The sequence below is a fragment of the Centroberyx gerrardi genome, chromosome 22 (assembly GCF_048128805.1).
Source record: "Centroberyx gerrardi isolate f3 chromosome 22, fCenGer3.hap1.cur.20231027, whole genome shotgun sequence".
NCBI classification, from domain to species: Eukaryota; Metazoa; Chordata; class Actinopteri; order Beryciformes; family Berycidae; genus Centroberyx; species Centroberyx gerrardi.
This window is the reverse complement of record NC_136018.1, coordinates 8,909,991-8,932,745: the sequence shown is the minus strand read 5'-3', so window position 1 is coordinate 8,932,745 and position 22,755 is coordinate 8,909,991. Positions and strand designations below refer to the sequence as shown.

General features: G+C 43.8%; 1 protein-coding gene across 1 annotated transcript in view; it reads right to left on the bottom strand.

The window, feature by feature from the left end:
• Positions 1–22,755, bottom strand: part of ptprn2 (protein tyrosine phosphatase receptor type N2) — a 105,457-nt gene that overhangs the window by 55,935 nt on the left and 26,767 nt on the right. The window contains exons 8-10 of the mRNA XM_078291485.1: positions 22,250–22,680; positions 19,057–19,143; positions 15,306–15,385 (exon numbers count right to left, since the gene is read on the bottom strand). Coding sequence (XP_078147611.1) covers positions 15,306–15,385; positions 19,057–19,143; positions 22,250–22,680 — 598 coding nt within the window. The remainder of the gene's footprint in view (positions 1–15,305; positions 15,386–19,056; positions 19,144–22,249; positions 22,681–22,755) is intronic.

Below are 22,755 nucleotides of genomic sequence, written 5' to 3'. Positions count from 1 at the left end.
ATCTCCCCTTTTGTTTCAAGGTGGAGATAAAGGACTGCAGGCTCATCGAATAGATGTGACTGCATGAATCCAAAAGAGAGGCCACCATTTTGTAATGCATGTTAGAGGGAATTTAGTTTTGGAGGGAAAACATCAAAAATCCAAAATGGCTCCTTAATCAGACCTGCAATATGCTGAGCTGCTAACATGGTCCTGACACAGTGTATAAATTCATCAAAGCAGCAGTGTGAAAATGCACTTTAGAGATACATTTAATGCAGAGTTCCTGTTTTGTCCCTTTTCAAACAATTTCAGCCTCTCAGTTCTGCTAACTAATGCACTGCCTGAGCATCTAGATTAGATTTCCGAGGCTGTCTGTTTTTGTTGAGGAGACGCGCCGAGGTATTCAAGATGCTTTCAGCTTGAGGAGGCTAATTTCAAAGAGAACACATTAGCTGTCAGCGGCCTTTAGCTAAGTATATCCCAATCACTGAACCTCCGCCACCTCTACAGATGTCAGTACAGTGGACAGATTCCCCCAAAGAGTGGATAAAATAACACAGAGCTCCATCCTATCGGTCTGCCTCCTCTCTCCCTCTCTCCGTAAGACATGCTGGCTGCACCTCTCACAGCTAAATCACAGTGTTAATCTTGCCGTGTTGCTTTCCTGTGTACAGCTGGGAGTGGTGGGTGTAAAATGAAAGTGTAACACAACAGTCTCACGCAGGTGTCAAAATGAGAAATATGACATTTCCCTTCTGAGTTGGTATTAGTTTTGATATCATTTTGTATTCTGCCTGCTTCATGTGTCAGAGGGCTTTTTTTTTTTATTACTATTTTGCTTCAGGACAAAATGCGATAATCATTATTATATGTCTAAAGCTGAGCAGCTGCTATTATAGTGGGAAAGAGAAAAGACAAGAAAAGAAATGTATGCAGAATGCGATGCAACTCAGAAATGCAAAATCCAAATAGACATGTTTGACAACTGTGTTAGCTTTTGTTTAACACTCCCCACTCTGCATCTACCGTGCAGTTATACTGCAGAGTTTGATAAACAATTCCTCTTGGGAGCAATAATTCAGTGTCAGTACATGATGACTATATATCTGTATACCACAAAAGTGCAAACAACATCACACTTAACAGACGCACTCACTGTTTTTTGTGCATTAATTTCCTAACTAACTTATTTCTCCAGTTCAGTGCAGAATTTCTCTATATGTTCTAAAATCTCCTGTGATTGAACTCTCAAGTAGCTGGAAAGGAGTAGATTGTGTAAGCACACCTCCCCGTCTTTTTAAGGACACCTGTTGGGCTGCATGGCTCATCTCCTCCTCATTTAGCCGTCTGTCTGGGCTCCGTGGGGCTGATTACCAGGAAGAGCTGATTCCAGTTGCACTGCTTATCAGTCTAATTAGAGCCCCTGGCAGGTGACTAGGAGGAAGTCGTGTGTCTTATGGATGCTCAGGCACACCGATTTGTACAAGCATGGTAGCTGTTCCATGTCACATATAGGAGAGGAGCGGCAGTGACAACGCAGTGGTAAAATACGGATCAACAGTCAAAATGTAGGATATGAAATTATGGCTTGAGATCTCAGTGCTTTTGTTCACTGCAAAAAACATCCATCTTAACAAGACATTTAGTCTCAAATTCAGCCTTCAATTCTTATTTTTCTTAAAACAAGAGAAAAATCCTGCAAGTGAGGTGAGATAACTCCACTTGTTTCCAATGCAGTTTCACTTCTTTCAGGAATTTTCTACAAATTAGTGTCAGTATATTGAAACTGACACTTTAAAATGACACTTGATTCTACAAAATTCTTGAAACAAGTGAAATTATCTAACCTCATTGGCAGATTTTTTCACTTATTTACTCAATAATACACTAAATGACTTGTTAAGATGGAGATTTTTTGCAGTGAAGGCAAAAAGAAACATTTGGTAACGGTGTAAAGGGTTATTCTACTGAGGGAATATTGTAAAGAACAGTTCTGGGTAACAAGAGGTGCCTTTAGGGGGTTTTATAGTCTTTTGCTCCTCATACATCCTCTCAAATCGAGATTCAACTGGTGACAATAGGGCGAGAGAAAGAGGTGACATCTTGACTAACATCCTCAGTGAAAGCATCAACTGTCATAAAACGAGAGAAGAATTGCAACGGGCATCGGCTTCATGGGGAGCGCCTTAATAGATACAGCAGATAGGGGGTCCGTCAAGAGAGAATGGAGTATGAAATAAAAGCACACCATAAGACAGACGAAAACAGAACGTCCGAGAAAGAAAGAAAGATAGAAAAGATGTTGAGAAGAGTTAAGACTGACATAGAGATAGAGAAAGAATTTGCAGGAGGAGAAAGAGTTTTCCAGGTAGTGTATCAGTCACTGGTAAAAGGTCACTGGTCTGCTGTTCACACATCCAGGTGCTAATGTAACACCTCTCACACCTTCCTCTGTTGCCGGCTTCTGGCTGCCTGCAGGTTGGTGGGCAGAGAGACTGTTGTTTGTGCTAGAATAATATGCTGTAAGCCCCTCTCTCAGATGTGGCCTTAACACAGGTAATTGGACTTGGAGTGTGAGGAAGCCTGTGGCTAGACACACACGCCACTGTGACACACACAGGCCCCAACCTGATTTGAAATAAGAATAGAATTACTCATCTTATATTCTCGAGGAAGATAGCAGGCTACTCTTTTGTTCACGGAGTATACTCTATTTTCCGAGCCGCTTCTTTGCTGATTTTACACTGATGTGTCAGCATTATAATTAAAATACATCTTCACAGGGAAGGAGAAGTTGTACAGAGTAGTACACAACATCTTTCACTTTCATCCTTTCACTGTATGCAAAGATACAGCCACAAGTATTTAGACAGCTCTCACTTTCTTCCTGGAGAGACGTGGCGACTGTATGTGTATTCCTTTCCATCTTGTCGCCCCCAGTCAATCTTAGGCGGATATTGGAGTTAAATTGAAAGCGGGCGTCCCTTTAAGAGAGGGTTGAGATAGGAACGAGTTATCACCTCCACAGAAAGCCCAGGGAGACACTGTGCTCCTCTGTAGCCGTCCGGCCTGATGCATACAGGCCACTGACCCATGACAGTCAGCCCATATCGATTTAAAGAGAGGCAGAGGACAGAGAGAAAAGAGAGAGGGAGGGAGAGAGAGAGAGAGAGTGGAAGAAGAAAAACGAAAAACCAGTGAGGAAGCGAGGGAGCGATATCCCTCTTAAAACTTATCCATTATTCATTGTCTTTTCTTTCTTTCTTCCCTCTATACTTTTTCCTTTCTCTCTTTAGATGGGTGCACGGCAGGGGAATGTTCATTTTTAAGGGGGATTAGCGATGACCTATTTTGAAATGCATCCCTGTGGTACCCGTTTCCCACACACACACACACACACACACACGCACGTATGTAAAGAAGGACACATGCACATACGCACTCACACACTAAGGGACAGCCAGGATCCTACAGTGGGAAAGATGGAAAATGTGTCCAACAGGAACCATTTGGATATTAGAGAAACTATAATTCCCAGCTCTTACTATTTGAAACTACAATGAGGTGAATCCATTATTGTAGCTTTTAATGCTCAAACTGTAAAAAAAAAAAAATAATAATAATTTCAGCTATAATATAGGCATGTTATTGCCAAGAGCTAATCATTTTGGGCATAGTGCCTCTGAAAATGAACCAGGACCAGTAAAGGCTGCAGCCCAGCAGCGATGAGGAACTTTGTTGGATCACAGATCAGAATATATGACTTTTCACTTTTGCTCCTTGATACAACGGCTCTAGTAAGACGTCTTGCCCGTGATGTTGGGTCCTCCTGAGTAAGCTTGTCTCAATACTTGTCTCAATAAGTCAGCACAGCAGTAGTTCCCCCGGAAAAAATTCTTAGAGGGGTGAAAAGGCCTCTGAAATGGCATTTAGATCATACTGTAGCAATAAAACTTTCCATTGCAACGGCTACTAATACTTTTTTTTTAGAAGTGGTGTCAGCTGCTCTTGGCTGAGTGGCTCACCCCTTCTACTCAATGGTAAGGGAAACACTGTAACACAGTGAGACCATGATAGACAATCAATCATGTACAGCTTGCAACTTTGACAAACAGAACCGAAGAAAAATACATTTCACATCAGATGTGACAGAGACAAGGGCAACATTGAAATACTTTCTACATTGATGATGAAATTGTAAAAAACATCATTATCTTTAATTCAGTCCAGGATGTCTCCTGGCCACAACTGTATAGTATATGTATATATTTATATGTTATTTTGCTATATAGGTATCCACCTGTGATGGTGCAGAGTTCAGTCACACCCACCGCTTTGCAGTCAGTGGGGGGTTCATGCTTTCTGTGTTACTAGATGCAGGAGCACCGTAGATGTGCTGCAGCTGTAACTTGGCAATCATGCTTCTCACGCTTCCCATGATGGCCGCACGCCTGAAAACTCCACTACTTCAGTGGCGCTGGAGGAAAATTCACCAACAAGAAAAAAAAAAACAACGGAATTGGCTATTACTTCCTCTTTGTTCAGCCAATTGTGGATGGAGGTGCGTTTACGTAACTGTGGTGCTGTCTGAGTTGTTTTGCACCCAGTTGTTTTGCCGCAATAATTACATAATTTTGACCACGCACAAGCCATCACGTCCATTTCAGCATGAAGCAGGAACCAGCGGTTAGCCATGGCCGTGTCTTGACTTGACTATATACTGCATTATTGCTCTATAGTGTATAACACCATGGGACATTCTGCATTACAAGTAAAAAGGGAAAGAATGGGCGGCACACACAAACAAACAGATAGATAGAGATGCACAAAGGAAGTGAAAATTGAACATCTGTCTTTTTTTCTTTCAAGCCCTCTGCCAAAGAAAGCTGGTGCTGCACCTGGACATGAATTATAGAGAGGCACTTGGACGGGGGGATGGAAGAAAGAGAGAGGTGAATGAAAATGAGGGGGACAGGGTGGATCTCACGACTCCCCCATCTGGAGACACTCACTGGGGGTTCTATTAGGTCAACGATCAATTCACTGCCAATGGCTGCCAATAGGGAATAACAAGAATGCATGTGATATGGTGTACTATATACTGTGTAATAAGTTGTACTACGGTGAGCAAGCATAACGGTGAAAAATAGTGGAATACATTTATTTCAAAATAATGTTAAACAAAATTAGACAGCTCATTGTATATCCTTTATTGAAAATGTTATGAAATGACCCTCAAATTCTACACTAGGTTTTCAGACAGCTGTAATCCTTTGGAAAAAAAATATATAATTATACTCAAAGAGGAACTACAAAAGCAAATAGAGCTTTGAAGATGGAAAGCCCAAAATGTCACCCGTCCGCTTTGAAGCTGCCTGGCTCTCTTTGTTTCTCTACACTTGTAGCTAACAAAACCACTGGCAGAGCACACTGCATTCAGGGGCCAATTTACTCTGGCTGCACCATTAAGAGAAAACACACACACACACATATACACATGCTCAAGCGCACAGACACTGATATACTGTATAAACACAAACAAGCGAGCATACATGCACACGTGCACACATACACACGTGGAAGCATGTACATGCAATACACACACATACACCTGAAAAGGCTACATCGTGTGGCTAATGTATGGCCATCTTCCTTTGTTCTGTACCAACCCTTTGTGGTTTCAAGCACTTTTAGTATGATCAGATGCCTCTTTGATACATGCTTGCAGTGAGTAGGAACACACGCGTTATAGCGCGTCCATTAAGAGCCACATCCAAAGAAAACCATTTCAAGAGAAGGACAGTGCTACAAGTGAGCTACTGCAAGACATTTCAGCTACGAAGGCGACTAAGCCTTGTTCTCCAGGCAAAAAAAGCAAATGACAGCAGTATTATTACTACAGCATTTTGCATGGTGATATATTACTGCTTCAGAAGATGTTTCTGTTGGATCTCTGCTCTAATTAGCTAGCTTACTCTTCTATATTGTGAAAATATGACTTCATTGTTTGTGTCCATTACAGGCTTCCGTAGTTTAAGGGGACAGGAGGGGTGAGACAGGTAGAGGTTATGGCAGACACCTGTCGATGTTGTTGCAATTCCTTGGTCGGTGATAGAGTTCAATAAAATTCGTAGACTACATAACGGACCTTTCAAATGTAACATATTAAAAGAAAATAAGAGACACAGGAGTTTGAATGAGTGCAGATGAAAGCAGGAAAACAGAGAAGAAGAAAAGAAGAGGCTCTGTCTGTCTAGAGTGATGTGCTCTTGCCGCACGTCACTGTGTTCTGGGTGCACTTGGTGGGTGTTCCTGATGTGGTCGGCATCGATTTGTTCTTCAGGCTTGTCCCTTGTTGGACAGGCAGAGCCGTCTGAGATGATGTGAGAAAACAGGTCTGCAGAACCCCCCCCACCCCCCAACTACTTTACCCAAACCAGAGTAGACTCTTCATTCCCAGACACGCAGGGAAATAATGGGTAGCCCTTAATTTTATAGTACAGTAATTAGCTAGTATTTACTAGGTAATTATGAAGATAATTATTGATACAAAAAATCCTCTGGAAGTCAACGTCCTTCACAAACTTTTGTCGGTGTGTGTTTCAACTTTTTATTATGCTTCCCTTTCATTGAATTATGACTCATCAAAGCAGGAGATGGGCAAAACTAATTTACATAGCTCTTTGTATTTGTCCACTCATAAAGTAGCACCCATCAAGGATAAAAAACACTGTACATACAACAAACACGATGTACAAGTGCCTGCTCTTCTCTACATGAGGGCCATCTATTGTATGTGATGTCTAGTCTGAAGAGCCTCGTGAGTCACAACACATGCTCCCTCTCTCGGAGTAGAGGCTCAATGGGGTGGAGGGATGCGGACGGAGCGATAGAGGACTAAGGAGTAATGGGGGCGGCAGGACGGAAGAGGAGGGAGGATTTTCTGCCCAACATGGTGCTTTAACCCACAGCAATGCACAAGTATTCACCATCTCCACAGTCAGACAGCCTCCTGAGTGGGCCTCCGCACCGAGAGGTCCGGCCTGTCTGCCTTCAACCCCTGCAGTTTCTGGAGCACCGACAAAACCCTTGGTGTCTGGGTTAAAGAGAATACTGAAACACACAGATCCCAAAGGGGGTTGCAAACACAGGGCTCTGAGAGGCTTCTGGAAAGCAACATAGTTTCTATGAAACATTTTTCCAGTCCTATCTAAAAGACACATTGTGAAAAGAAAGAAACATTGATTGAGTTGAAACTGACTTACCTTGGCACTCTGAACTGTCACCTAATCATCATTAAGACCTTGTAGGAAAATGTGTTGCTTTGTCAGTTCATAAAACATGGAGCTAGCGAGCCAGTGTGTTATTAAGTTCACCACCATTTGAGAGAAAATATGTTGATTCCAGCCATCCTGCGTGGCTCAGCTGGAAATTACATCATGGTGAAGTACTTCAGATAGTAATTACATCATCAACGTACTCATACTTCAAATCCAGAGAAGATCAATTGCAAATCTGGAGTCACACAATGACAAGTCCCTGCAAACTGGAATCGTTTCTAGCAAACACTCATACACAACCAACACGTATTGATTAGTTTTTCTTGTACACCTCAGGTTCTTGGTGCAACAGCTCGTCATCAACAGCATCATACCATGGACCTGCCTCCTGACATACAGTATATATGATCCAATTTTATATCCTTCAGATATGGTGTAAAATCAACTTTTTTTCTTGATTTTCCTTTGTAGTATTTAATCATGATTTCAACTCTTCCTGTTTTCTTTAGTTCCTTCTAGAAGATAGTGAGATTTGAAAATGCAATTATTGCCAAGTAGGCAAGAACTTTTCATTTGTGGTTTCATTATCTGTGTTCTGTGTTGATGTTTTATTGTGGACATGTTTGTATGAATGTGTGGCCACTTTGCTTCTCCTACTGGGACAAGCCAAAAACCCTTACAGATGCTAAGTATTACTTATGGATTTAAACTGTTCAGGACTTTGGACACTCTGCCAATACAAATATATTCATAACCTTGTCAGAGGTTGGTGTTTTATCAAAATGGATTTAGGGACAGATTTATCCAACTAAACAATATGTTAATTCAATTTAAATATGCACACTATAGACAATAGGGTGAGTGTCTTAATTCCAAAGCATCATGCTTTGACACACTTCACATTTAAACATATTCCTGTATTCCTTTCTTGATCCATGTCTTTCTCATTTCAATGTTTTTTTTCCAATGAAGCAATGCATATTCAATTTCTGTTTACCAACTCAGGGTCTCTCCGGGTGTCTGAGAAAGGTTGTTCCGTTGTTCCAATTTGCGTTGCGTTTCACCCCCTCCTCATTAATCTCCCTCCATTCGCTGATAGCTTCGTTTCGTCCACTAGAAATCGCTTTCAATTATTCATGCCTATTTTCCACAAATACCTTGGAGATGGAATTAGCAAACAAACAATGCCAGGCGACACTAATCCTCGTCTACAGCAAAGATCCTTTAATGCACTAGAGATCTGGCCGGCTGTTGACAGGCACCTGTTACTGTCTTCAGCTGCTTCGCAACAGCAATGTTGACACAGTAAATATGTTTACAGGAGCAGTGTACCCCTGACCCTACACTGAGGTGCAGGGATAATACTGAAGAAGGCGAGGAAAGAATAACTAAGGAGAGAGGGCAAGAGAGCAAGATAGCATGGAGAGACACGGAGAGAGAGCGAGGACGAGAGAGAGCACGTTTGACGAGGATAAACAGGATAAAGGAGAATGTAAGACACGGCCCGATTCATTGGTTGGATCATTCTTGGTTTCACAGCACAATGCAATACGTTTCCACATGACGCCTGCTCTGTGAGAAGAGCACAGAGTCAGTGGCTGATGAAAGCCTATCCTCTGGTCCAGGGACAAGGATAAGGACTTAATAATCACAATGAAACCACATTTCATACAGAATCTTGCTTCCTTAATGTGATGTATTTCCTGTTGAAGTAGGATATTGGGGCGGGACGTAACGTAGGGAGGGATCATTCAAAAGTGCAAATCAATGGGATATCAGTTAAGGGGAGAGAAAAGTGGAGGGGTGGGATTTTTCAAAAATCTATGATGTTTTATTGGTTAGAATTTGTATGTACATCTCCTGGTACACAATGAAGTCACCACTAAAGATTTCCATTTTCTAGGAAGTAAAAGTAATGACATTTTAATAGAAAAATACAATAAAATATTTTTTGGGGCTTTTTTTTTTGGCATAAATTGACAAATAGGTGTATGGTATGATTAGAATAGTATACACATAATAGTATAGTTAGAATGAGCTGAAAAGGCAAAAAACAGTCATTTCAGTGTGACTTTAACTAGATGTTCTAGACTGATTGATAGAAGCCAGTCATGCGCTGTTACAGCACAGAGCATTTTAATAACTGTCTTTGACAATTTGAGGTAGTCTCTGTTCCTGGAGGCACTAGAAGAGTCAGGAGAAATGGGAAGTTGCAGCCAATGAGGATAAGCATCATAACCTTAGAATTAAAAAGACAACTGACACAAGACACCAAGAAGTTTCCATACTGTGACTCATACAACTCTGGTTATCTACCACCCTGCAGCAAGTAAACCTACGCATGACACACAGATATTCACATATGCACACACACACACACACACACACACACACAGAAACCCATACAGAGTGTGGAGTAAATAAATTGTGATTTACCTATTGAGACAGACAGCAGAAGTTTCTGAGATCAACAATGCATAAACGCTAAAGAAGACAGAGAAGTGAAATGTGTCATATTGAATAAGCATCATTGTTTTTGTGTGTGTGTGTGTGTGTGTGTGTGTGTGTGTGTGTGTGTGTGTGCGTGTGTGTGTGTGCCCTCTAGCAGACAGGAAGATGATGCAAGAGAGCCTGGCAGGGCACTACTGAGACTGAAAGAAGATAGTGAGACTGACGGTTTAGACGACTGAGAGCTGGGCTTCTAGCTGAATGACACACACTCTCACATACTCACAGGCACCCACACCCACACCCACGCTCTCTCTCTCTCTCTCTCTCTCTCTCACACACACACACACACACACAGCCAGGGGCAATGAAGGAGAAGAGACTGAGGAAGACTTTGATCACCGAACTGAGCACATTCAAGCACTCAACCAGAGAGGGCAGTCAGTGATGAGGAGGAGAGAGGAGAGTGCCCAGGGAGAGAGCGAGAGGGGGGAAGAGAGAAGGAAAGGAGGAAGAGAGGAAGGGAGGGAGGGAGGGAGGGAGGGAGGGAGAGGAATCAGAGTTGTTTTCTGACCTCTACGCTCATTGATACAGATGTTAAGGCATGAACACACAGGGAATCGGGCATCCGACACAGATACCGTGGAGACAAACACTGAAGGTTTTCTTGACACACTGCGACATATTGTGCAACCCATGCTGACAAAACTAATTTCATTTCAGCCATATGAACGACCGGGACAGTCTTGCATCTGGACATGAACATACTGAAAATCATAGAAACGTTCAGAAAATTTAATTCACACTTATTTCTTCAGCCTCCATGCGGCTTGCTGACTTCTTTACATAGGTCTGCATGGTGTACGGTAAATATTACAATATCACAGCACTATGCTGAAACCACACACATGCACACACACACAAGTGTCACATAGGAATCCCCCTGGCTTATATCACCTCAACAAATATATCCTGAAACATGCAGTTATAGTACTACAGAGCTATTCTACATGCCTGAGATGCAGGTGGATAAACCATTGTGCTGTTTGTGAAGAGAGCAGGTAATTATCGCTGGCATTTTGACAAGTGTTTGCTAGAGTGAAGGTCAACTCCGTCTGCGTGGGAGATCTATGCTAATCTGCTCAGCTGGAAAAGACTACCACTCACCACTCAAATGGTAGCTACCACCATTGTGCAGCCACAGCTACCCTGTTTTCACTTCTGCCTGAGAACTGTCTGCAAGTGTGTGTTTGGGTGTGGTGTGTGTGTGGGTGTGGGTGTGTGTGCGTGCGTGTGTGTGTGTGGGGGGGTGTTCACAGTGAGCAGATCAGAGAAAGTACCAGACAAGGCCCTTCCCACAGAGAAGAGAGAATAGACAGACAGACAGACGGACAGACAGACAGAGAAGCAGGCAGACAGACAAACCGACAGAGACAAATGGATACACTGAGAGAGTAAAACAGAAGTGAACCCAGTTATATTTCGGCTGCCTCTCTCATGTCTTTAGAACAAAAACAAAACAATAGACAAAGTGTGGGTGGAGCACATTTTATATCTGCCCAGAAAGTATGAAAATCTCTCCTCTTGGCTTTCAGGCAAACTTCACATTGTGTTCCCCCCCCCCCAAATTTCTCTGGAATTTTCTCACCACCGTTTCCTTCTCACTCTCCCCGATCTCTTTTCTGCTGTCACTCCCTCTCTGTGTGTGTGTGAGGGAGGGAGAGAGAGTGAGAGAGAGGCAGATAGACAGAGGCAGAAACACGGGGGCAGAGATTGTCTGTGTCCATGTCTCTGTGTGTCTCCCTGGGGTGACAGCCGTGTGTCAGGGTCTCTGCTCTCTGCTCCAGATGGCCCAGCCGGTTGCTCCCAGGGTCCCCAGGCTCCCAGCGCTCATTGACCAGGGCCGGGGTTCTCACGGCCTGGGGGCCCGCGGACACATTGCTGGGGCCTGGCCTCTGGGGCCTCTGGGGCCTCCGAGGGGCTCCGTGGGGCTCGGGGGTCGCCCAGCCGTGACAGCCGAGACAATAGGAGTGTCCTCACCCAGCTCCCACCCACCACCTACCAGCCTCTCTCATACACACATATCCACTCACACATCCTGGCGTTTGGCCTACCCATCCTTGACCACAGTTGGTAGACAGTTGCATCAGACACTGACATTTCATATCAAATACATCATTATGGCCTAGCTGACCAGTGGTATACAGGAGACAGAAAGCAGCTCATGAATAAAGCACGATTACAGTAAATGTGATGGAACAGAAATGTGCTACAATGAAGCACCTTGCAAATCTGAAAGACGATCCAGCGAAGTACATCCATCTGAACAATAATAAGGCATGATAATAAAAAAACATAACGTAATTACAGGCACTTCAAATGAGGCAAAAACACCCTTCCTACACATAAATCCACCTACCCACTGTGAAGTGCACAAACATGTGAGTGGAAACAGGGAGTGGATCAAATCCATCATCAACTAAAAAATGTTGCTTTACAGTGAGCAAAAGCAATTTTGGCAGATCCAATTTCCCCAAGTGAAGGTGATTTACATGTTTAGAAATCACACTGAGATTGAGAGGAAGCAAAAAAGCAAAAAGGAGAGTTCTAAACAACACATTTCAACATTGGTTTTAACAGCTTGGCTGCCACTTCATCAAATATTGAATAAATCATTTTCTTGGCACTGTATGAACACAGCTGCAAAAAAAAAAAAAAAAAAAATCATGCACACACGCATACACGCACAAATGCAGGCACGCACGCACCCGCACATGCACACACACACACACACAAACACAGACACACAGAATGCCTTGTAGTTTTGATAAAGCAGCAGCTTTCTCTTTTGTTTTGCAGCCGAGCAGGGATTAGGCAGTGCGGGTCTTTGTCCTGCGGTTTTCCAGTTGAGCAGAACACAAGAGCCTCTACCTCCACTAATACAGTCAGACCTCCCAGCAGGCCTTTCACGACACAGCCGCTAAGAACCTGCTGCCCAAAAGATGCTTTTCAATGAGTTATCAAATCTCCTCTATACTGTCCATGCCTTTCAACCAACTCTCTTTGTCTATTCTTTTCAATTGAGCATTGAACACATCAAATAGAACTGATGGGCAGATAGATGGACAGCAGAATGTAGCAGAGCCATTTTAACCTCCCTCAGACAGCGCCACTGCATAGTACAGTGAAGGTGCACCAGTAAAAATATAGTGTTGCATTTGAATGTATATGAATATAAAATATAAAAACTAACCTCTGCAATGTACAGTGAAAGTGCAATGTCCCAAATATAACAAATAGACATGTATATGGTAAAATTTGAATACGATCTCAGTATGAATGTACATTTTAATGTTTATGATAATGGGCTTTCAAGGGTTATTAAACAACCATGTGTCTGTTGCATCTTACAATCGCATTTTGATGGATTCTCTGCAGCATCCTATAGTATAATCTGCCTTTTGGGTGAAAAAAAATAAAATAAATGTATAGTTTATTGACTATAAAACATGCTATGGAGGCCCTTACTCACAGCCAGGTTGAGCACAGAATAAAGCCAGGGTTTTGATGAGTTCATCAGGAGGCCATGTTGTTTATGCACAGTCACACAGAGGGCAAAGGTCACCCCAGGATTACCCAGGAGGCCACTACATATGGGTGTCAGTCTTATTTTCAGATTCCACTCAGACCGACCATGCTGTTGTCCCATAATCCAGTAGATTACACTGAAATCACCGTGCCATTGCCGTATCATATTGAATTCAGTATCATGCATATATTTGATCTTGTTATATATACATATGATCTGGAATGTCCTGGAGAGCAGTTTGAAACAATGTGGGAATATCCAACAATTTCTTCCTTCACTTTACATTGTTTTTAATATTAAAAGGAGAGTGTGCAGTCTCTTCAACTTAAGCATATTTATTCTTTATTTTAGACTGTAGGGAAATAGAGGGGCAACAGAGCAGGAGGGGCACAGGAGAGAAAGATCTGGCAGGGTTTGATCCAAGACCAGTGGGGGCGCATATGTAGCTCCATAGGCAGAGGATTTAACCACTCGACCAACTCTGGGCTCCACTTAACATTTTTAAAACTTTTCATGGGCAGTTAGGATGCATGGCCAACGCATCAAAACCACAAGTAGTTTGATAAGCTTCTCCTGTCAGCTTTTACAAATCACTATTCAGGTGGGCTGTATTCATAATTCATCAACATGGGTCAGGCTGATGATCATGTTGACTTAACATTTGGTCTGACATTTCAGCCCGACTCACGCCTGTCATTAGCTCTCGCCCCACGCCACCTCATCAAAGTCAGTCACATGAGTGAGAAAAAACAAGAAAGAGTGGGAGAAAGGGAAAGGGGAAGAACACGGAAGAAAGGAAGAAAGAAAGGAAGGAAAAAAGAAAGAAAGAAAGAAAGAAAGAAAGATGAAAGAAGACGATATGATACAGTAAAATTATTACACCTCACAAGTGGGAGATCTACAGTACACGCGATATTTGCTTCATTTGTTCATTTTGTTAAACAAATATTACAAAAGTGGAATAATGGCGAAGGAATAAGTATAGAGACACACATATACCACATAAATACTGTAATCAAACACTCACTGGCATGCGCACACACACACACACATGCACACACACACACACACACATATACACGGACGCACACACAAAACCACTGAACCAAACCTCAACCCCCACCCCGACCTTTCTTGCGGTAAATCTGTATCATCAGCCATCATCCAGCACATCCCTAATAGGAAACGAGACGGTGCCAAAAATGTCGCTCGGCAGAAACTAGAGCAGCAACACATTTCAGCCAATAACAACACCACCATGTTGATTCCAGTGGGGTGATATTGGATGATATTGACTGTTGGGAGTATTGCTGTGCTTCTCAAAGTCATTTCCGACCAAAGCAAGGACATCGACACACATCACACACACCCACGCTGGGCTGATCGGAGCGCAGACAATGAACAGGGGAGCGGAGGCAGTGCATACTGACAACCTCCTCTCTGTGGGTGACAGCTCTCCATCAGTCTACATCAAACAAATGCACGCATGCACGGCCGCACACACACACACACACACACACACGCACACACACACACACTCAGACTGATTGGCTGGTGCACACGCAAACCTGCCTCAACCTGTCAGCCTGTTGGACATAATAGAAGACCAAATAAACTGTCCAGGATCACTGTATACGTGTCTATGTGTGTGTGTGTGTGTGTGTGTGTGTGTGTGTGTGTGTGTGTGTGTGTGAGCGTGTGTGTAGACAGCGGAGGAGTGCGCGCCGGACTCATCATCCCAGTAATTGATGGTCATCTGTCATTGCACAGTGTTGATAGTCCTTTGGACAGGGGTTTGTCTGAACAAGATGAACGCCAGCCTATCTACTGTATCTGGTGAGACTAATCTGTGTTCTCATTTACTGAAACACAGAGAGTGACAGAGTGCTGTGGCTGGTAAAAATGAGATGAATCGCAATGAAGGCTGTCTATGGTGTCATTGCGTGTGTGTGTGTGTGTGTGTGCGTGTGTGTATGTGAATCTAAGAAAAACTAGACTGCTCTTACCTGCAACTTGAACCATATCTGCAGTGGTCACATTCTTAGGGTTTGGCCCGACTCTGAAAGTCAACGCTGGACCCAGGACACTGCAAAACAGATGCAAGGGGGGGGAACAAAATGAGCTATCGTATTTTAGATTAAATCATGTTTAATTCTACATCAAAGGCAGAACTAGAGAGAGAGGACAAAGGTGTCAATGAGGAGTGGGGGAAAAAAGCTCTTCGAGATAGCATAGATTTTAAAGAGAAGTGAACTTCAATGAATTCTGATTTTCAAGTACAGTCAGCGGCTATGGACCTTGTTTTCTTTTCACCTGCAGTAACCCGTCTGTCCTCCCTGTGCCCATTCTCGTCTGTCTGGTCAGGAGTCAGCAACAGACTCCTGTCCCCAGGGCAGAATAAATGTTTAAGGTCCCCGAGGTTAGCTATGAAATAAAATCTAACAACCCCACCAGACTCTGTAAGAACTCCCTGTACTGGTCAGAGGGAAAAAAGTGTATCTACTGTGTAAAGAAAAAAAAAATACACTGATGTCTACTGAAACCTCCAAAAATCCCTAATGAAAATATATTTTGTAAGAGGCTCAATAGAGAGGGATATTAGCTGTGAACAAATCTTGACTTCATCGTCCTGGGGAGCGCTGTCTTTCAAAACAGGGTTCAACAAGGCAACAGCAAACATGTCGTGCCCCACAAATGATGAAGTCTCTGCCTGGGCCAATCAGTAACAAATATGTCAACTTGTTTTGAGCTGTAATTGAAGTTCCCCCTTGGGCCAATCAGTGTAATTCTGAATGCTGGAACACAACGGTGAGATGCACCATTTCCCCAAGTTTTGTCAAAATCAGATCAGTTCTGTCTGAGATATTGAGTGTGACACATAATTTTGAAAAAGTGAGAACACAGTGGTGAGATGCGTCATTCTCCCTAAGTTTCAGCAAAATCCAATGAGTAAGCAAACATTCTAGCGCCCCCCCTTGGGCCCAACCAGTGACATTTTGAAAATGCTGGAACGGGGCAATGAGATGCATCATTCCCCAACGTTTCGTCAAAATCTGATCGGTGGTGTCCGAGTCGAGATATTGTGCGTGACGTACAGACGGACTGGGATTCAATCCACAGTCCCTCCCCCGATTTCATCTTGGGGGACGATAATGAGTGATTGTGAACGCAGAAAGGTGAGTTAAGATGTCTACCTGCACCCTCCCTTTCTACCGGCCCTCAATCACCAAGGCATTATGTCGTCATTTCTTAGCCGTATGTCGTGGGAAGTGTGCGCATTAGTGTACTTCCAGGCAGACTGTATGACAGAGAGGGAGATTCATCAGGCTGCCAGTGTGCTGTGACCCAGGCCCACTCACCATCAGTCAGACTGCTACAGAGGCAGGGACGCTCGCTGGGCCAGGAGCAATATATGAGCCAATACTGCCAGACAGACAAACGAAAGCATGCACTGATGCATTCGTGCACATGATCACACACATGCTTACACGCTTACACACACACACACACATGCACACACACGCACGCACACATGGCTCCAAAAGAAATATGTCCTCCTCTAATGCCTTCACCTGGGCTGTGTTTGCTCTCGTAAATGTCAATATTTCCACAATCTTTACCCCTGCCTCGCCCATTCTCCCTGGCCTAAGACATTCTGCCAGAGATCTTGATGCATCTCAAATTGAACTGACGTGTTTTTTTTTTTCCCAAGCCAGACAAACCCAGTCTAAATATACTGGGGAAAAACCACTACCACCGTGGGGTGATGAAGTTAAGGTAGATAAGTTATCTGGAGGACTTCACACTGGCTCCTGTGTTATCGCATGTGTAAGCTTGGACTTCATATTAGCTTGGCTAGCGGGACAAAGTGTGCATGAGTGTGTATGTGCAGACTGGTTGGTGGGATATTGGTTTGGGGGGGGGGGGCATCTGTGTCTGCACAGACCGTGTATGAGTACAGACTTGTGAGTGTGGGTCCCACTCCCCCTAGTGCCTCTGACCAGTAAAACACTTACGTCATCTGAAAGGCACATCATCCAAACCTGCTATTTTCAAGCCTCTTTTGAAAACAGAAGATTTTTTTTGCGCTGATTACAGTAGCAGCGAAGTCTAACATAACTGTGATCGGCATCTGGACATTTCAACATGGAATTAACCAAACCTTCCAGCCTCTTCCCACTAATATTTCTGCCCGAAACTGTTTTCTGCTTGCCTGTTGCGGTGCTCAAGTATCTCCTCTCCCCTCTTCCTATCAGGGCTCATCAGAGCGAGCGAGAGCAGCCTGAAGCGGGGCGGTGTGCTCTGACCCAGCACTAGCACTAGAGCCGGCTCATATTCAGACCGAGGTTTTCAAACACTCACCTGCCGCGGCCGCACAGCAAGAGGCACAATGAGCTTGCGTCACGTTCTCCATCTCTGCTATTTCTCCATGAATGCGCTTTCATTACTCTCCGAAAGGAAAAAGAACGGGGATAAACAACCTTAACAAAGAAGACATTTTCTGGATTTGTCTTCTGAATAGAGTGTGCTGTTATCAATATGTGGCATAATATAGTGTGGACTCTTTGAAAGCTTTATTCGAGGCAGGTTGATTCAGTCTAAAGCTTTACACCGGCTTTCAAAGATTGTGGTCAAGGATATATGAATGATACTATAGTGCTATAATGTCATTGGCTATTCATTAGTGTCCAGATATGGTAATCACATCCATCATTATGTGCATCAGGAGCTGATTCTGAGTGATACGAAATGACAGGTGTGATAATGAAATTAACTCAATCAACACTGGTATAATGACATATCCTGGTGTTACTGCTCATCACAGGGCTTGAATTTGAAGCTGAAGAGGAGATTGTCTCCTTGGTTAAATTCATTTTGAGGTCATTGTGGTTATTTTTTGATGCTAAACGCTATATTCAGAATACGATACTGACTGACAGTTTCCCCTCTCAATACCTATTATGCGAGCCAGAATAGTCTGTGTCTACAGTACAGTGCAACCGCAGACTGCAGTACATCGGCTTTGGTGTTCATATGCTGCGGGTGTTACTGAACCACCCAGACTTCACCTCTCCTGCAGGAGCGTCTTGAAAGGCTTGTCAGATCTTAGGCGAACACATCTCCTCTGCCTCCTACATGGTCTGACACCAAATGTACAGCAGAACCATGGAACAGCAGCAACCGGCCCGGGTTCAAGGACAGTTCGCCCGCTCATTAATATATTAACCGCCTCCTGCTGGACTACTTTCTCTATTTCCAGCTCTGTCTCTTTATCAACTGCTATCTCGCCTCCTTTTTCCGCTTGCTCCCTTTCTCTCTCTTTGCTTCTAACTGCGAGTTGTTTGATGGTATGACTGCTCTCTTTCTGACAAGGCGTATAGTGACAATAGTGGCGCGGCAGTGTTTTGAATACAATGGAGACATCAGTATGTGTCTGGAGGTAATTAGGCCTGATTTCTCTCCCTGCGAGAAGTCAAACACTCCGAAAGGTCAGAAAAACAACAAACGCCCACATTCTCTGGCAGTGTGGCACAGCATTTTCACACAAACAGTCCTTACAGTGTCTGGACAACCTTCATTCTCCTCCCCCAGGCTCAAAAGTGGAGAAAAAACAACGCAAAACAAAATCGTTCAAATGCTTTAAATCTGGCCAATTATCTTTGCTGTGTATGGCTTGTAACTGCCAGGTAAATTCTTATTTGTGATGATATGTCTGTGTATGTGTGTGTGTTTTTGTTTCATGTACTTTGTACATACGAGAGCTGGGTGAGGTCTGTGGCGTGGAGGTTGAGTCTCTGCGCCAGTCGCTCCATCAGGTCCAAGCCCTGGTCAGTGGGGAGGGAGCTGGGGGAGAAACGCACAAACAGCTGGCCGTCACTTATGGAGATCCATATCTATACAAGATACACGCAGTCATCCAGCCGTTAAAATGCTATTTTTTTTTAGTATGGAGATATTGCTTCAATTCATACCCACTAATGGGTCATTGCACACAAGCAAAACCTATAGCTGTCTGAATGAATGTACTTGCACGTGCGCACATGTACACACACATACACACAGGCACGCACAAACACAAACACACAAAGCCAAGGTGCCGAGGGAATAGGGATCAGCTGCCTCTTCAGGCTTGGTAAATCACCTGCTTTTTTCCAGCAATGAGACAAACAATAAGGTGCAAATGGAACCTGCATGAGGTGTAATGGCTGTATCATATGGACGCGCCTTTCTCTCCCCTTTCCTCCGCTCATCTCTTTCTTTTTCTTCGTCTACATTCACTTTGTCTCACGTACACACGCGCGCGCCGAAGCTACAACGCGGTGACAGAAAGCGCACAAACACACGGGGCGCGCGTGCACACACACCCCCTCACGGTGAGATGAGAATAATAAGGTGCAAATGGAATGGAGGTGAAGTGTAATGGTGGTCTGATAAAGCCATGCCTCATCTCAGCTCAGTCCGTGGCTGCTCTCTCACTCAGAGAGTAAATCGCCAAGGAAATAGACCAAACAAAGGCAATCTGCAGGCCAACGCGCTGGATGGAGGAAATGAGAAGGGCACACACACACAAACACACACATACACACACACACACACACAGAGAGAAAGCTACTTTATTGCTGACAGCTTAACCTGGAATCACTGTGGCTGCCAAGTGACTGCAAGGTGACATGCACCGAAAAGTCATGGATCATAACGAGACATTGTCCGACGCCATGTAGAACCTGAGCAGCAAACTTTAAAATTTTGTTGCCACTGGTTTAAGATGTAAGGAATTCAAAACACTATAAATATAGTGATGGTAGACAGGAAAGCAGTTCGATATAAGATATGAAAAATAGAAATGTGGCCTGAGCTGGGAGTCAAACCCATGTAGTCCTGAGTATGTAATGTGGCCACTGGCAGACTGAAGCACCAGGATGGCCCAGGATATTCTTTATGCTTTTCTTTTTATTTGTGTCCTGTATACTTTTCGGATACACAGCATTCTCTTAAGTTAAAAAAAAAACGAGATCCTAACAATTATTAGACATATTCAAGCACAAAAATGATGCTGAGGTATTGTTTTTCTTGAGCCTGTATTTGACACCACATTACAGCAGCTTTTTCTAACAGCGGCAGAACACAGAACAGTGTACTGTGCATGAGTGGTTGATTCACTCCACCTTTGAGAGAGTGGGTGGATCTTTTTTCTCCACTTTTTGAGAGCTTTTGAAAGTTAAAGATTCGCCAAAGCAATTCCAGACACGTTCGCCTCCCTCTGCGGTAATTCTAGCAACTGGAGAGCTCCAGGAGTGACTTGGTTGTTGATGCTAGCACTTTTCCCCTTGGGTTTCTCTCTGTCTCTTTCTCTTCCATCCATACCTTCCACTCCCCCCCCCCCTCCTCATACCCCCCACCTTCCTCCTATTCCCCAAACCCCCCACTACCACCACCACAATGTCAGGAGCTGTCAGATAAGCAGGTTTGCGTAGCCTCACTGCAGGGTGCGAAGGAGCCGGGGATAACAACCGTGCAATCATGAGGTCTGCAGCAAATGCAGACACCACTATAGGCTCACTATAGGTGTCCGTTAGGTGGGCTGATCGGCTGGTGGATAGAGGGGGAGGAAGAGGAGGAGGAGGTGAAGATATTTCGTCTGGAAGGTGACCTGTTTCTTTTCCCTCGGCACATACTCGCCTGTGTTGTGTGTGTTTGTGTCTTAATCTGCGTGTCTATATATAGTTAATGCTTTAGCCTGTATATGTGTGTTTGTGTTTATGGTGTATGTGTAGGTGTGTGTGTGTGTGTGGCCATAAGTTGACAGAGATCGTGCCCATCGGGCCTTTATGAGCGTATGTCTGTTGAACAGGTGAAGGACAGCCCACTGACACCGGACTTGATAACGCCATAAAGGGATTTGAGAGAGGGCCAGGGGCGAAGACACAGTCGATAGGAACTTATCTTCACTGAGCCTGAGCTGAGTGAGAGGTGAGAGAGACACAGAGAGAGAGAGAGAGAGAGAGAGAGAGAGAGAACTTGGCTAACCTTCCTGACACAGTATCATCATTAAAGCTGTAATACAGCACGGTAATACCCACACACTGAGGGATTTATCATCCCAACTATTGTAATCAGGTGCAGCACACACTAAGGATTTCAAACTACTGTATACCTTTCCATAAAAAGACTTGCATATGTGGGCGGTTTAGACAGAAATTCTGTTTCTAAAAGGCAATTTCCATAACTGAGCAAAGCAGACTGAGGCTTGGTATTAAGGTATGTAAAATGAGTCTGCATTGAAACAGGTCCAACAGTGCGGCTGACAACTGGTGAGTGGAGCAATAAACTATAATATAAAGCTATGAGCTATAATATCACGTTGCAAATAACCACTAACCAATTGTGAAAGAAGGGTTATAATAGCCTGTACGGTAAGGTGGCCAGTGTTGATATTGGCAAAGAAGGACCACCAAGGTTAAATCCACATGGATCAATGCATTAGATTTACTGGAAAGATCTAGTGTATTCAACATTATATTCAATTGTGCTGCTCCAGTCTATTTTATACACTAGAACCCAGTGCAATACTCTCTACATGTGTATATATTCCTGTTTATTACTATTATAATTTTTGTCATATTACTGACTTACTAGCTTCCCATAAGTGCAATCAGTCAGGTTCCAATAGCGAATACTGTATAGGTAAGAAACCTATTTCTGAAATTTCTATTTTTTAATTTATATAAACTACTACTTATATATTACTTTCTGTATAATACCTCAAAAAGAGACAGAATTCCTTAATTTCTACTCTTAATTTTTTATATACTTAAATACTATTTTCATAATTTTGTGTTGTTTTAATGTATATGGCAGCAAACCACCAAGTCTGATGCCTCCTCTGTGCAAACTCCCTTGGCCACTAAATCTGATTCTGAAATCATATCACAACCTGAATCATACTCACTCTGAGTTGGTGATAATGTAGCCAAAGTGTCTGTCCTTCCCCCTGCTGGAGAACTCCTTCACCCCCACGTGCACCAACTGAGTTTTGACTCTCATGTCCTTCTTCTGTGGTTCCTCCAGCTGTTTTGTCCCGGTTTTGGCCTCGATTCCCTTGATCCAGCTCTCTACCTCTGAGTCCACCTGTGCGTCAGGCCCCTTCGCACCACCGGTTAAACCCAGGGCGGAGTCACCCTTCCCAGGCACTGCCACGGTCCTCTGCTCCCACGGGTGGGGCACAGGGACCTGGGCCTGCGTCGTCCGGCTCTGGACGTTCTCCAGTCCCACCACTTTCTGGCCAGTACTGGAGGCTGCCGGTCCGCCGCTGTTGACCTCCAGTTCACCGAAGGGCTCCAGGTTCAGGTAGTCCAGCAGCTTGGTGAGGAAGGCTGCGTGCTGCGTTGGATGAAGGTAGATTTCTCTTTAGAACAGTGGAGGCATTTTCCACATATTTTCACCTACATATTTTAC